At 45.5% G+C, this 15,475-nt stretch overlaps 1 protein-coding gene across 2 annotated transcripts in view; it reads left to right on the top strand.

Moving 5' to 3' along the window:
• RHCE (Rh blood group CcEe antigens) overlaps window positions 1–15,475 on the top strand; it is a 171,289-nt gene that overhangs the window by 119,502 nt on the left and 36,312 nt on the right. For both annotated transcript variants that reach the window (XM_077295922.1, XM_077295923.1), the window contains exon 5: window positions 8,228–8,394. In XM_077295922.1, the coding sequence (XP_077152037.1) occupies window positions 8,228–8,394 (167 nt within the window). The remainder of the gene's footprint in view (window positions 1–8,227; window positions 8,395–15,475) is intronic.

The following is a 15,475-nucleotide window of genomic DNA, read 5'->3' as shown; positions in this document are numbered from 1 at the left end:
AAGTCCCTGGCTTAGGTATATGTAGAGGTAAGTATCCTGACTCACATCACCAGTCACGGCTGAAAGCAAGTAAATGTACCAGGAGCCCTCATGTGCAAATAATGCAATACAATACCAGAGACCAATAAAGTATGACCCAGTCATTAAGGCGTAGGTGGAGCGGAGACCCGACACGTGTCGCCCCTCAAAGGAGGCTTCGTCAGGGGTCACTCCAAAACACCCAATTGACCCTGATCAAAGGTTCACATACCCTGGTGATTTTGGCCTGATAACATGCACAGAAGTTGACACAAATTTGTTTGATTGGCTACTAATGGTAACATCACCTGTGACCTGTTTGCTTGTAATCAGTGTGTGTGCATAAATGCTGAGTGAGTTTCTGGGATCCAGACAGACTTTTGCATCTTTCATCCAGCCACTGACGTTTCTGGATTGTGAGTCATGGGGAAAGCAAAAGAATGGTCAAGGGATCTCCGGGGAAAGCTACTTGAACTGTATAAAACAGGAAAGGGATGCAAAAAGATATCCAAGGAATTGATAATGCCAGTCAGCAGAGTTCAAACTGTACCAGCCCTGCATGTAATAGATGACAGTACAGTTATTGATAGTGACTTACAGGTGACGTTCTTTTGGTGGAGTCGTTCATTTTTCCTGTCTTTTCCATCTGGCTAGACAGACACGACAACTTTTCCAGCCACCACTCAGCTCCAGAGATTACAAAGACACATTGTTCACATTTCCTGCACTGTTTCCATCTATTCCCAACTGCACAAACTACTCATTCTGCTGATACCCTAATACTGAGTCGCTGATGCCGTATGTGTCCCTATTACTGCACCCACTGTGTGGTACTGTGTGCCCTCTAAATGGTAAAACAAGCATCTAGAATATAGTAATGCCGTTGGCAAGTGTCCTAGGAAACAATGCCCACATTTTGACACTTAGAAAGTAATAATGTCCTCTGTGTGACCCTTTGACTGTCACAATAGCCTAAGTTCCCCTATAACAATAAGTGCCCACTTAACATTTAATAATGTCCCGAGTCTCCTCCCTGCGTAACTCCTCTCTACACAGTATGATGCATGATGCTCTCTTATACATAGTATAATGACACATCACTGTATAGTGATCAGTATACTGATTTCTTGGTAGCCCCCGAACTGTTTGATGGCTCCAACACTCTTTGATGGCCCCCACAATGTACAAAGACACCACATTATCTCCCACACTGCATGATTGCCCCCTCACTGTTATCCCCACTCTGTATGATGATCCCTTAAACAGCTTCCATATAATATAATGTACCAGATAACCCTCAATATTGTATAATGCACTCCCTGGGGACTCTATATAGTATAATACACTCCGCCTAGGCCTCCATATAGTATAATGCACTACTCATGGGCCTCCATATAGTATAATGCTCTTCTCTATATATAGTAGAAAGTACTCTCCACAGGCCTCTATACAGTATAATGCATTCACCATAGGCAGACTCTATATAGTATAATGCACTCCACATAGGCAGACTCTATATAGTATAATGCACTCCCCATAGACAGACTATATAGTATAATGCGCCACCATAGGCAGACTCTATATAGTATAATGCACTCCTATAGGCAGACTCTATACAGTATAATTCACTCTCCATAGGCCTTTATATAGTATAATGACCCCCATGGGCAGTCTATATACAGTATAATGCACTCCCTATAGGAAGACCCTATATGGTATAATGCACCCTCTTAGGCAGATTCTACGTATATAGTATAATTCACCTCCATAGGCATATATAGTGAAATGTACTCCCTATATGCATGTATATGGTATAATGCACCTCCATAGGCCTCTATACTATAATGCACTTCCCATAGGCCTCTATAGAATATTATGCACTCCCCATAGACCGACTCTATATATATAATGCATTCTTCATAGGCCTCCATATACTATTATACACACCGATAAGCCTCCATATAGTATAATGCACTTCCCATAAGTAGACTCTATATAGTACTATGCACCCCCATAGGCCCACTCTGTAGGCAGACTATATAACATAATGCACACCCCATAGGCAAACTCTATGTAATATAATACACCATCACAGGCAGACTATATATAGTTTAATGCACCCCCAAAGGCCTCTACAGTATAGAACACCCCATAGAGGACCCCATAGAAGGCAACAAACACCGGGTTGGATACAGGGAACAAAGTTTTTTTTTCCTGGGTCCAACCCGGTGTTTGTTGCCTTCTCATTACTGGTAAGCGCTGCTTTCTATACCTAACGGGCTCTTGCGGTGATGTTTATTCACTAGCACAAAGATTTTACTAATAGCAGCTCTCTGCCATCATATGTATTGATAAAATTGGCTATTTAAACCGGGGGATGTCCACTCTTTTGCTATCCTTATGCACTTTACTGAATTTTGTATGTTGTATGCACACTGTTTGATGCATTGTTAATAAAATAAAATATTACCGTTTTAACCTATATACTCCTCTGTTCTCCTCTTTTGGTGTGAGCTGATATTAATAGCCTGGGAAGCTCCATGTATTACCCCCTTCCCATGCTATAAATATCTGATCCCAGTCGCTGGCTTTCCCTCTACTGGTTTTGAAAATTGCGTGGGAGCCCACGCCATTTTTTCCAATAAATAATCGTTTATTAATTAAATCCATGTCCAGTAATTTGCACACACGCTGTACTAATTGTATTTGTCACTGACATCTATATATTTACCTATTTTTTATGTATTTACTGTATGTAATCCATCTCTTCTATTCTGTTGGCTCCTGCAGTTATTTTACAGAAGCTGGCAGATGAATTACCGGCTTTTATTCTATCTATCTTTCAGTTCAATATAAATACATATATATATATGCCGCGCCCCAGAGTCCTGGTCGTTGCAGTACTGTGGCTCCGCCGCTAAGGGGGGCTATGGTACGTCTGATGGCACTGAAGGAGTTCATCTGACCAGGTATCACAGACACCAATACATTTCACAGTCTGGCCTCCAGGGGGAGCTAAGGGTTCTATTTATTAGGCCACTCCTCACAGTCTGGTAAAACTGGGGGTTAGGCAGGAAGTTAGACAGAAAGCTGGCTGGGTTGGAACCAGGCAACACCTTGTGGCAGAGGGTGTTGTAGTGGAAGATTCAGAGGGGTCCCTGTCAGGGGTGGGATCCTGACAGAGGCCTAGCAATCAGAGAGAACGCTACGGGACCGCGCCTGCACGATATAGCGGCGGTACCCCAAGAAAGGACAAGAAGCGAGATTTATTGTGCTGAGTGAGAAACGAGATCAACGCAACTAGGAGAATACCAGTAGGAGTCGTGCTGTAAGATCGAGGCAACATCCTATTGAGGCGCATAACCGGTGGCCGGAACGCCGAGGAAGTATAGAGCTCCAAGCCAAACTTCAAACCTACGGCAGGACAGTCAGTCACAGGCGGGCTGTCTCACACAGACCCAGGAAGACACAGGGGGGTAACAACAGGAGAGGGGTGATGATAGAGCCCAGGAAGAACCTCCGAGCCTCCCCGTCATACGGGTGCATCCTAACCGTAAGATCAGGGGGACGTAGAAGAACATCAGAATCGAGTTGTGAGGGAACACGAGAAACAGACACAACAGTTGTGGGGTACTATACCGTAAGCACAGCAGGGGAGGACCACAACACAAGCGCAGGAAGGTAGGCACAGATTTCCACCTGTAAAGGGAACTCTGGAGGTGCCATCGGACCGGCCGGACTTGCGCAGCCCTGTTAACCGTATTCCGGATTGAGGACTCAGAAGCCTTCAGTAAAGAGGTAAAGTGACTGCAACCTGGTGTCCTCGTTATTTACTGCACCGCACCTCCACCACCATCCACATCTATTATTGTACGCCCCTCAGCAGGGTCACGGACCGGGTCTAGCCACCATGACAATCCCAGAGCAGAGACTTAGAGGCCCGGTACCGGGTACCCCTCGGCCCTGCGGCAGTGGGGGCGCTACAACTTGGCATCACGAACAGGATCTACTTAAGCCTGAAGAATCAGGTCATGTGTGCCTTGGAACTGTGATTTATTATACTTGGACTGTGATTTATTGCAAAGACTGTGCCGCGCCACTTGCCGCCAAAATCCGCCGCCATTACAGCGCTGAGGAGAGCGTAGGAGAAGAAGAGGGGCGTGGAGTGGGCGTAGACAAGCTGGAGAGCACGAAAGACAATGGCCGCCCAGTCTAAATATTGTTGCATCCTGAGGACGTGTCCGTCAGCAGCCGAGATCCGCCTCCTGATCTTCTATGGCGGGCAGAGGCCGAAGAAACGAAACTATGACTCAGATGAGGTGGGACTGGAGACCAGAGAAGGCCTGCAGAAAAGGATGGCCCCGCATCGACCCCCGTCACCAGAGGATTATTCTGATATGCCCCCGCTGGAGGATTTGGACCCGTGGGAGCTGTCGATGGGGCACCCTTTGCCTGCGCAGTCCCCAGCTTGTGCGCCTCCCCCAGGGGAGTGGAGCGGTGACGGAGGAGTCGCCCCAGGTAGGGGTACTGAGTGCCGCGACCCCCAGGGAGGCCGCCCCACCTCTGCACCAGACCCGGCCGCCGCTGCGACCACCGGTGCCCCAGCGCTCCCGCTGCTTGGTCCCAAAAAAACGGGGGGGCCGGATTTGGGGCCCTTCCCTTGGGGAGAATACAGGAACCACCTGATTGCGGAGTTCCAGCGGGAGGTGGAGCGGGAGGCGCGTGGTGAGCTGTTGGAGGGCTCCCTGCCGAAATGGGGCGTCGTGATTGTCTACCAGCCCCAGGCAGGGAAGGGCTTCGTGCAGGAGATTGGAACGGCTCTGAGAGTCCGCATCACCCGGGACGAAGTGGAGCCCTGCCTGTGCGGAGACGGCGCTAAGTCCCTCCTGGAGCCGGGGGATGTGGTGACGTATCGCCGGCACCTGAAGGGGAGCAGCTGGTGGGCCCGGGATATGCAGCGCTGCACGGCCATTCTAGCGGTATCCCGAACCGAGGGGGAGGAGCTCGCCGCTGAAGCCGCTGCTGCAGCCTCTGCCGCCGCCAGCATCATCCATCGACCCACACAGACAATCATCGCAGCGCACGACCTGGTCGTGCAGAAGACCCGAACCCATGGGGTACACCTGGCATCAGGAGTAGACTTGGAGTCCAGCCTGTCTGGGCCGCAGAGGGCCACCTGCCAGGTAAAGCCTCGATGGGGGCAGCCACCCTCAGAGTAAGCAAAAATGCTTTAATGATTGTAAATAGTTAACTGTTTCTACTGTTTTGCTGCTAAAACCCGTTCAGGGTTAACTCTTAAGGGGATCCCTTTGTTGACCCGGGATCCCTATTGTTTTTGTTTGTTTTCTACTTTGCACAGTTATCAAGAGACTGCTGAATCATGGACGGTGAATGATTCAAAAACTGATGTTGTAAATAGTTTGCACCTTCTTAAAGGTGCTCTCTACTGGTTTTATGACCGAAAGGACTCTTTGCGAAGACACTGGTCGCAGAACCAGCACTGGAGTCCTTGCTGCGTACGGACTTGCAGCTTGAGAAGTTGCACTACCTCACAGAGACTTGGTCCCCTCTTAAAGGGGATGTTCATCAAAAGCACTTAAAGAATGATGATGTTTTGAAAGAAAGTATTGATAATGTTGACATGTGAAAGTTATATATAGCTAACTGGTTGATTGTAAGGAATGTTTAATGATGTTGATAGAAGAATGAGGACAGAGAGTGAGCCCGTACGGGGTTAGTTAGTGAGTTCTCCTAGGAGCCGCACAGAGATGGCTCAGTGATCTTGAACTGAAAGAAAAATGATATGTTCTATACTATGTATAGTAGTGGAAGGACAGTAGGCCCAGGCAGAAAGGGGCGGACAGGTGGTCCTGCCGATGTAAAGAAGGAGAATGTATAAGAGTTGATTAGCCTTATAATGTGATTATAAGAAGGTCTTTAGTGGATTTAGCGAGTACGTCCTTAAAGGCAAAGTTAAATTATTGTTCATAAATTTTGCACTTAGTAAAATACCCGGTTGGGTAAGAGAAGTTATTTATAGTCTGTTATTGAAAGTATTGAACCATGTTTGTAACGTTCAAGAGTCCTCACCTCCCATAAAGGGAAGCCCTGTTAAAAAGTTTACTTGTACTTGCATTTTCAAAATTGTATGTCTTTTTGCTGACATGTATTGTTGTTTTCTTCCCAGTCCAGGAGTACTGGATTTAACCGGGGGGGGGTGCAGCGCCCCAAAGTCCTGGTCGTTGCAGTACTGTGGCTCCGCCGCTAAGGGGGGCTATGGTACGTCTGATGGCACTGAAGGAGTTCATCTGACCAGGTATCACAGACACCAATACATTTCACAGTCTGGCCTCCAGGGGGAGCTAAGGGTTCTATTTATTAGGCCACTCCTCACAGTCTGGTAAAACTGGGGGTTAGGCAGGAAGTTAGACAGAAAGCTGGCTGGGTTGGAACCAGGCAACACCTTGTGGCAGAGGGTGTTGTAGGGGAAGATTCAGAGGGGTCCCTGTCAGGGGTGGGATCCTGACAGAGGCCTAGCAATCAGAGAGAACGCTACGGGACCGCGCCTGCACGATATAGCGGCGGTACCCCAAGAAAGGACAAGAAGCGAGATTTATTGTGCTGAGTGAGAAACGAGATCAACGCAACTAGGAGAATACCAGTAGGAGTCGTGCTGTAAGATCGAGGCAACATCCTATTGAGGTGCATAACCGGTGGCCGGAACGCCGAGGAAGTATAGAGCTCCAAGCCAAACTTCAAACCTACGGCAGGACAGTCAGTCACAGGCGGACTGTCTCACACAGACCCAGGAAGACACAGGGGGGTAACAACAGGAGAGGGGTGACGATAGAGCCCAGGAAGAACCTCCGAGCCTCCCCGTCATACGGGTGCGTCCTAACCGTAAGATCAGGGGGACGTAGAAGAACATCAGAATCGAGTTGTGAGGGAACACGAGAAACAGACACAACAGTTGTGGGGTACTATCCCGTAAGCACAGCAGGGGAGGACCACAACACAAGCGCAGGAAGGTAGGCACAGATTTCCACCTGTAAAGGGAACTCTGGAGGTGCCATCGGACCGGCCGGACTTGCGCAGCCCTGTTAACCGTATTCCGGATTGAGGACTCAGAAGCCTTCAGTAAAGAGGTAAAGTGACTGCAACCTGGTGTCCTCGTTATTTACTGCACCGCACCTCCACCACCATCCACATCTATTATTGTACGCCCCTCAGCAGGGTCACGGACCGGGTCTAGCCACCGTGACAACCCCAGAGCAGAGACTTAGAGGCCCGGTACCGGGTACCCCTCGGCCCTGCGGCAGTGGGGGCGCTACATATATGTATATATATATATATATATATATATATATATATATATATCTATGTGTGTTACTGCTGACATGTGTATATATGCATTCTATGTGTATATTTCTATTCTATCTATTCTATTCTAACCTGTCAGTTTGATTTTACTGCACACCGCACATGAGTTAAAGGCTTTTCAAAGGACACCGATGCGTAAAAAAACTGACAGCACTCACAAGGTGCGAGTGCTGTGCATTTTTTTCTCACATCCATTGACTTGCATTGGCGAGTCTCGTCTGACATGCGCAGAAAATTGCAGCATGTTGCGATTTTTTCTCAGTCCGATTTTAGCAGAGAAAAAAAAATCGCAGATGAGATGTCACCCATTGAATAACATTGGTCCGAGTGCAATCTGATTTTTTATCGGATTACACTCGTCCGTTTTTCTCGCAAATGGGTATGAGCCCTTATTCGAATTATCAGCATACATAATATTCGGTAATAATAATGACAATAGATTATGTAGAGAGCCCTAGAGAGATTAAAAACAGCGAAATAAATTAAGGAAATAAGTTAAGAATAGGGAAATAAATGAAAAAGTCATGTCTATAGTTTCAGTATAATTTATGAAGCAGCGATAGTGTTCAGTCCATTCATCTGACCACCTGATTTCTTACATTTTCCACTGTTCTACTTCTTCATCCCAACTTTTCCCATCGGTACTCATCTTTTGAGTAAAAGTGAATATATGATGTCATTACAAATTTGGACTTACAGAGATCCATGGGCCTAGGTGTATAAGCAATTGATTAAACTACTGAGAAAAAAACTAATTCTCTGCGATGCCGCAAAAAATTCTATTCATTGTTATATTGCTTTGTCAAATATTCTTTTCTATATTCTGCAGGAACACTCTTCCTATGGATGTTCTGGCCATCTTATAATTCTTTAATGCTGGTGAATCAGTACCAGTTAAGAAATGCTATCTACAGTACTTTTTTTGCTCTAGCCACTAGCACTGTAAGTGTGTTTTCCATATCATCGCTCCTGAACCAGAAGGGAAAATTTAAAATGGTAAGTACCGTAATATTTACTATTATGCATATTATACAGCTATTATAATGATATATCAATACTGTAAAACACAGTAACTAGTCCTCAAAACTGTGATTTGTAATTTTGCTTTCCCCTCATGTGGCAGAGTGACCCGTGGCCCCCTTAGTAACTTGAGCATAGATGCCACTGTAAAATGACAAACTACTCAAAGTTGGCTTCCACTGTCAGGCAGTACACTATCCACTCGGCTTGGTAGGCAGCATTGTATCCACAGAGTAGCAGATTGTTTTTTTAGATTTTTTCTTTACACACTTTCTGAATGGGATAATTAATTTTATATTTTCATAGACCGGGCAGATGCAGCAAAACCAAATATGTTTATTTATTTATTTTTTTTAATTGAGAAATAGGGGTGTTATTAGAATCTTGATATGTTATATATATATGTTATAACTTTTTTTTATTATTATTTGTTGTTTTTTTTTGTTTAGATTTGTTCTTTTAGAGCAGAGGCGGTTAGTTAATTTTTTCGAGCTGTCACATGAGAGTTTGTGACTGTTATGGAGGGCCGAACCAATAAACTGAAATTTATTCTGTTCAATATTAATAACTTGTTATTATTTTTATATTGCTATTAATTTTATATCGAGCGGAATTAAGTATGTTGACTCACTTCTACTGATAATACATGTTACAATGGGGCTTATGACATATTCTTATCAGAAGCATCTACGGTAATCAAAACCGTATAGCTGACTGCCTTTAATAAAGTTTGTAAAAAGCAGTAAATCATACTTCTCCAGCTCTTCAGCCCTTGTACCTTCATCACTTGCTCCCCCCCCACACAATATGTTGCCCTCACAACCTTATTACACAGTCTGATAGCTCCCAAGTCCTTCAAGCAGTATGATCCAACAAAGTATAATGTACAGGTGCATCTCACAAAATTAGAATATCATCAAAAAGTTAATTTATTTCAGTTCTTCAATACAAAAACTGAAACTCATATGTTATATAGTCATTACAAACAGTGTGATCTATTTCATGCGTTTATTTCTGTTAATGTTGATGATTATGGCTTACAGCCAATGAAAACTCAAACCAGCTTGAAAAAATTATTTTAAAATCCGAAATGTTGGCCTACTAAAATATATATTCAGTAAATTAACTCAATACTTGATTGGGGCTCCTTTTGCATCAATTAGGCTGGTTTCACATTAGTGTATCTGTGCGCAGTGTATGATCCGCATAGATCTACATGCGTCATGTGTACATATCTTTAACATGGTGTACGCAGGGACATGCGTTTGCATGCGTTCGCATGCGGATGCATACGCATGCGTCATTTCGTGGTGTGCGGCGAACACAGCATGTTGCATTTTTGTGGCGTCAAATATTATGCAATCATGTGCATACAGATTATTGCGGATGAGTGCATCAAAACAACGCATTACTGTCTATGGGAACTCATTGTTATGCAAGGACATGCGTACGCATGCGTACTTCAGCCTGAACATGTTCAGAAACTGGTTTCAGCCACTCCTAAAACAAAGGGGTATAAAAGGGGGTGAGGACACAGCAATTTCATTACTCTCAATACTCTGGATGCAAGCACAAGACTTTGGATGTAAGTATAGAAGCTTTGAAAATATCTGTCTGTCTTTGCAGTCTGTACTCTGTACTAATTATTTTTCTGTTCCTTGTAGAATGTTTGGTGCTCTGGTCCCAGACTGCCGTCCTTTTGCTACCGTCCTGTTGCTGCCTTCCTGGTGCTGCCTTCCTGGTGCTGCCTTCCTGGTGCTGCCTTCCTGGTGCTGCCGTCCTGGTGCTGCCGTCCTGGTGCTGCCTCCTGGTGCTGCCTTTCTGGTGCTGCCATCCTGGTGCTGCCTTCATGACGATGCCTCCCTGGTGCTGCCATCCTGGGGCTGCCATCATGCTGCTGCTTTCCTGGTGCTGCCTTCTTGGTGCTGCGGTCCTGGTGCTGTGCTGCTGTCCATCCTGGTGCTGTAATGCTGTCCCTGTTCTGTGCTGCCTGACTGCTGTCCTGTTGGACTACTGCCTGTAATGTAAGTATTGGTGTCCATTGTAGATTTTTTTTTGCTTACATTGTGTTTGGCTCTTAACAAGTTTAATTTTTCTTATCTGTTCTTTTCTCTAGTGTTTCACTTGACTGCTGCCTGTTATGTTCTCCCGTGAAGCTTCCGTGAGTGGACACGACAAGGATTATGTAATCACATTTGATATACTGATTGGTATGTATTGACTGGCAATACTATACATGTGGTAAATCATGTATGTTCTTTACAGGTACCTTCCAGTGCGGAACAGCAGGAGCAGTTGAGTTGATATGAATTGTGCCAGGGTCATCGGCCTCAAGTTTCTGAGGAGGAAAGACAGAGTGTAAGTAGTCTTTATCAGAGTTGTAATTGAATTTGTTTTCAGTTTTAATTAATTAATTTTACTTACATTTTTTTTTTTACTTCATCTATAGGTGCCACAACGTGAGGAAGGCAAACCAGACATTGATAACGACCAACTAATTTAATCTGTGCATGAGCGAGCAGCGTTGTGGGACCCCCGTGATTGTAATCATTTAGACTCAGCATTGATTCAACAACTCTGGGAAGAAGTGACAAGATCGCTGCTGGCTGATTGGGACTGTGCCACGCCATATGCCAGAAAGGAATTTCGTAAGTATTGCAATGTGGTCTGACTAGGCAGTGAACCTGTTAATGTAGGTGCATTGTTTTAAAATTAATTTTTTCATTTTTTTCCCTCTTCACAGTGAAGAGAATAAAAGTCTGTTGGCTTTCAATGAAGGATCGCTTCAATAAGGACATGAGAGAGGAGATTTGGGTTCGAAGTGGTTCTGCTCCAACAATCTAAAAAGAAAGTACCATTGTCTGCTTTTGTTTCTGAGGCCTGTGGTTGCTCAGCAAACGTAAGTATCTTTTGTGTTGTCTTACTATTATTAAAACTTTTTATTTTTTTTTTACTAATGTTTTTCATTTATTTTCCACACAGAACCTGGAGCAGCACCACACAACCTTGATCGTCCTCTGTTGGAGGGCCTCTTATCGACCAGCCGACAACAGGCCAAATCCCAATCATCCACCAGCGATGTAGCAACCAGGCAGGCTTCACAGGCTGGGGAACAGAAAGCCGGTCCATCTGGTTTTCCTCTCTCCCAGCCCTCTGCCACTACTTTACTTGGGTCTGCTCACCAGCGGCAGAGGGCCTTGAAGAGGACAATCATGCCCGAGTTTATTCACTTAAGCTCAGTCTTCCAGGATGAGATGAAGGCCGTTGTAGAAAGACTGGATAGTGGGTTCACTCAGGTGAACACAATTTTCCATGAAGTCCACAGATGCCTTGACCACCTGGAAGCTGACCTTAATAGACCAGAGCAACATTATTTTTCAGCTATAGAACGGGGCGTGTCGGAAAACCTTAGTCCTGAACTCCAGCTATATGTGATGAAGGCCTGTCAGGCTGCTTATCCCGAGACACTGCCGTTGTCCCGATATCAGCAGCAGGCAGAAACTTTTTTCCCTACAGGTCAACAAGCTCCAACACAGCATCAGTGGCAGAATCCACCAGCACCTTTTCAAAGATCGCAAGGACTTGGATACCAGTCTGCTCAACAAGTGGCCTATCCACCACCACCACCGCTGGACATTATGACTGTTCCTATATTACCCAGCAACACCATGCAGCCAAGTGCAGCAGCCCAGCCTTCAACTTCCACCACGCAGCCGAGTTCACCAGCCCAGCCTTCAACTTACACCACGCATCTGAGTGCAGCAGCCGTGCCTTCAACTTCCACCACGCAGCCGAGTTCAGCTCCCCAGGAACAGGAAAAAAAACAGAGAGGAACCAGCAAAACGAAGGCCAGGAAAAGAAAAGTAGCAAGGAAACATTAGCCACCCCTCCACCCTCACCTCCGAATGTGTCTTTGTTTTCAAATCTGTCCACACCTTCCCTTGGTTCTGTCCATCGAATGTGTCAATTGTTGTGAATTTGGATTCTGGGCTCCCCCGGTGGCCGCTTGTGGAATTGGACTTGTCATCCTCCTTCCTGTTTCACCTGGTTCCATCAGTAGTGGGTGTCGCTATTTAAGCTCATTTCTCTGGTGGTTTCTTGCCGGTCAACAATGTTATCTGATGCCTCTCAGTGCTTGTTCCTGCTTCTAGACAACTACTAGATAAGTTGGACTTTTGTCCATGTTTTGTTTTGCCTATTTGTTCCAGTTCACAGCTGAAGTTTTGTTACTGTGTCTGGAAAGCTCTCGTTGATCAGGGATTGCTACTCTGGCGTTATGAGTTAATGCCAGAGTTTAAGGTAATCTCTGGATGGTGTTTTGTTAGTGTTTTTCTGCTGACCATGAAAGTATACTATCTGTCTTCTGCTATCTAGTAAGCGGACCTCAAATTTGCTAAGACTATTTTCCTGCTGCGTTTGTTGTTTCATCTGAACTCACCGTCATTATATGTGGGGGGCTACTGTCTTCTTTGGAATATTTCTCTAGAGGTGAGCCAGGTCTTATATTTCCCTCTGCTAGCTATTTAGGTCTTAGGCCAGAGCTGGGCTTCTAGCGATAAATAGGAAATGCTACCTGGCTATTTCTAGTTGCGCGGCAGGCTTAGTTCATGGTCAGTATAGTTCCATCTTCCGAGAGCTTGTCCCTCTATAGGCTTGCTATGATCTCTGCCTGCAGAGATCATGACAGTTTGACCGGCCCATAAAGTGTTAAAGACCCAGGTTGAGAAAGGAGAGTTATAAGAAGTCTGCTGGAATATTTTTTTTTTTTTTTTTTTTTTTTTCCTCCAGTCTGCCTTGCTGCAGTCTTTTTTCTCTCTCTCCTCCTAATCTCTGTATGGCTCTGTGTGCACCTGACAATAATGGATCTCCAGAGTGTAACTGCGGGTTTGAATAATCTCATCACGAAAGTACAAAATTTACAAGATTTTGTGGTACATGCTCCGGTATCTGAGCCGAGAATTCCTTTGCCGGAGTTCTTCACAGGGAATAGAGCTAGCTTCCAGAATTTCCGAAATAATTGTAAGCTTTATTTGTCCCTGAAGTCTCGTTCAGCTGGAGACCCTGCTCAGCAGGTTAGGATTGTGATTTCCTTGCTCAGGGGTGACCCTCAAGATTGGGCCTTCTCATTGCCAGCAGGGGATCCTGCGTTACGCGATGTGGATGCGTTTTTTCTGGCCTTGGGCTTGCTTTATGAGGAACCTCATTTGGAACTTCAGGCAGAAAAAACTTTGATGGCACTATCTCAGGGGCAAGACGAAGCTGAAGTTTTCTGCCAAAAATTCCGTAAATGGTCTGTGCTTACTCAGTGGAATGAGTGCGCCTTGGCGGCAACTTTCAGAGAAGGTCTCTCTGATGCCGTTAAGGATGTTATGGTGGGGTTCCCTGTGCCTGCAGGTCTGAATGAGTCCATGACAATGGCTATTCAGATTGATAGGCGTCTGCGGGAGCGCAAACCGGTGCACCATCTGGCGGTGTCTATGGAAAAGACGCCAGAAAGTATGCAGTGTGATAGAATTCTGTCCAGGAGTGAGCGACAGAATTTTAGACGGAAGAATGGATTGTGTTTCTATTGTGGGGATTCTACTCATGTTATATCAGCATGCTCTAGGCGTACAAAGAAGCTTGATAAGTCTGTTTCCATTGGCACCATTCAGTCTAAGTTTATTTTGTCTGTAACCCTGATTTGCTCTTTGTCATCCATTGCCACGGACGCCTATGTTGACTCTGGCGCCGCTCTGAGTCTTATGGATTGGTCCTTTGCCAATCGTTGTGGTTTTGATTTAGAGCCTTTGGAGACTCTTATTCCTCTGAAGGGGATTGACTCCACCCCATTGGCTAATAATAAACCACAATACTGGACACAAGTTACCATGCGTATCTATCCGGATCACCAGGAGATTATTCGTTTCCTGGTGCTGTATAATTTACATGACGATTTGGTACTGGGATTGCCATGGTTGCAGTCTCACAACCCAGTCTTGGACTGGAGAGCAATGTCTGTGTTGAGCTGGGGATGTAAGGGTATTCATGGGGACTTACCTTTGGTTTCTATTTCGTCGTCCATTCCCTCTGAAGTCCCTGAGTTCCTCTCTGATTATCAAGACGTCTTTGACGAACCCAAGCTTGGGTCGTTACCTCCGCACCGTGAGTGCGATTGTGCCATAGATTTGATACCGGGTTGTAAATATCCAAAGGGTCGTTTGTTTAATCTGTCTGTGACCGTTTCTCTAAAATGGTCCATTTGGTTCCTCTGCCCAAGTTGCCTTCTTCTTCTGAGTTGGTTCCTCTGTTTTTTCAGAATGTTGTCCGATTGCACGGTATTCCTGAGAATATTGTTTCTGACAGAGGTACCCAATTTGTGTCTAGATTTTGGCGGGCATTCTGTGCTAGGATGGGCATAGATTTGTCTTTTTCATCTGCTTTTCACCCTCAGACTAATGGCCAGACCGAGCGGACTAATCAGACCCTTGAGACATATCTGAGGTGTTTTGTCTCTGCTGACCAGGATGATTGGGTTGCTTTTTTGCCATTGGCAGAGTTCGCCCTCAATAATCGGGCCAGCTCTTCCACCTTGGTGTCCCCGTTTTTCTGTAATTCGGGGTTTCACCCTCGATTTTCCTCCGGTCAGGTGGAATCCTCGGATTGTCCTGGAGTGGATGCGGTGGTGGAGAGATTGCATCACATCTGGGGGCAGGTTATGGACAATTTGAAGTTGTCCCAGGAGAAGACTCAGCGTTTTGCCAACCGTCATCGTCGTGTTGGTTCTCGGCTTTGTGTTGGAGATTTGGTGTGGTTGTCTTCTCGTTTTGTCCCTATGAGGGTCTCTTCTCCTAAGTTTAAACCTCGGTTCATCGGCCCTTATAGAATATTGGAGATTCTTAATCCTGTTTCTTTCCGTTTGGACCTCCCTGCGTCCTTTTCCATTCATAACGTTTTTCATCGGTCGTTATTGCGCAGGTATGAGGTACCTGTTGTACCTTCAGTTGAGCCTCCTGCTCCGGTGTTGGTTGAGGGTGAGTTGGAGTACGTTGTGGAGAAAATTTTGGACTCTCGTGTT

The sequence above is a fragment of the Ranitomeya variabilis genome, chromosome 3, assembly GCF_051348905.1.
Source record: "Ranitomeya variabilis isolate aRanVar5 chromosome 3, aRanVar5.hap1, whole genome shotgun sequence".
NCBI classification, from domain to species: domain Eukaryota; kingdom Metazoa; phylum Chordata; class Amphibia; order Anura; family Dendrobatidae; genus Ranitomeya; species Ranitomeya variabilis.
Note: the sequence above shows the minus strand (reverse complement) of the source record. Positions and strands in the feature narration are given on the sequence as shown.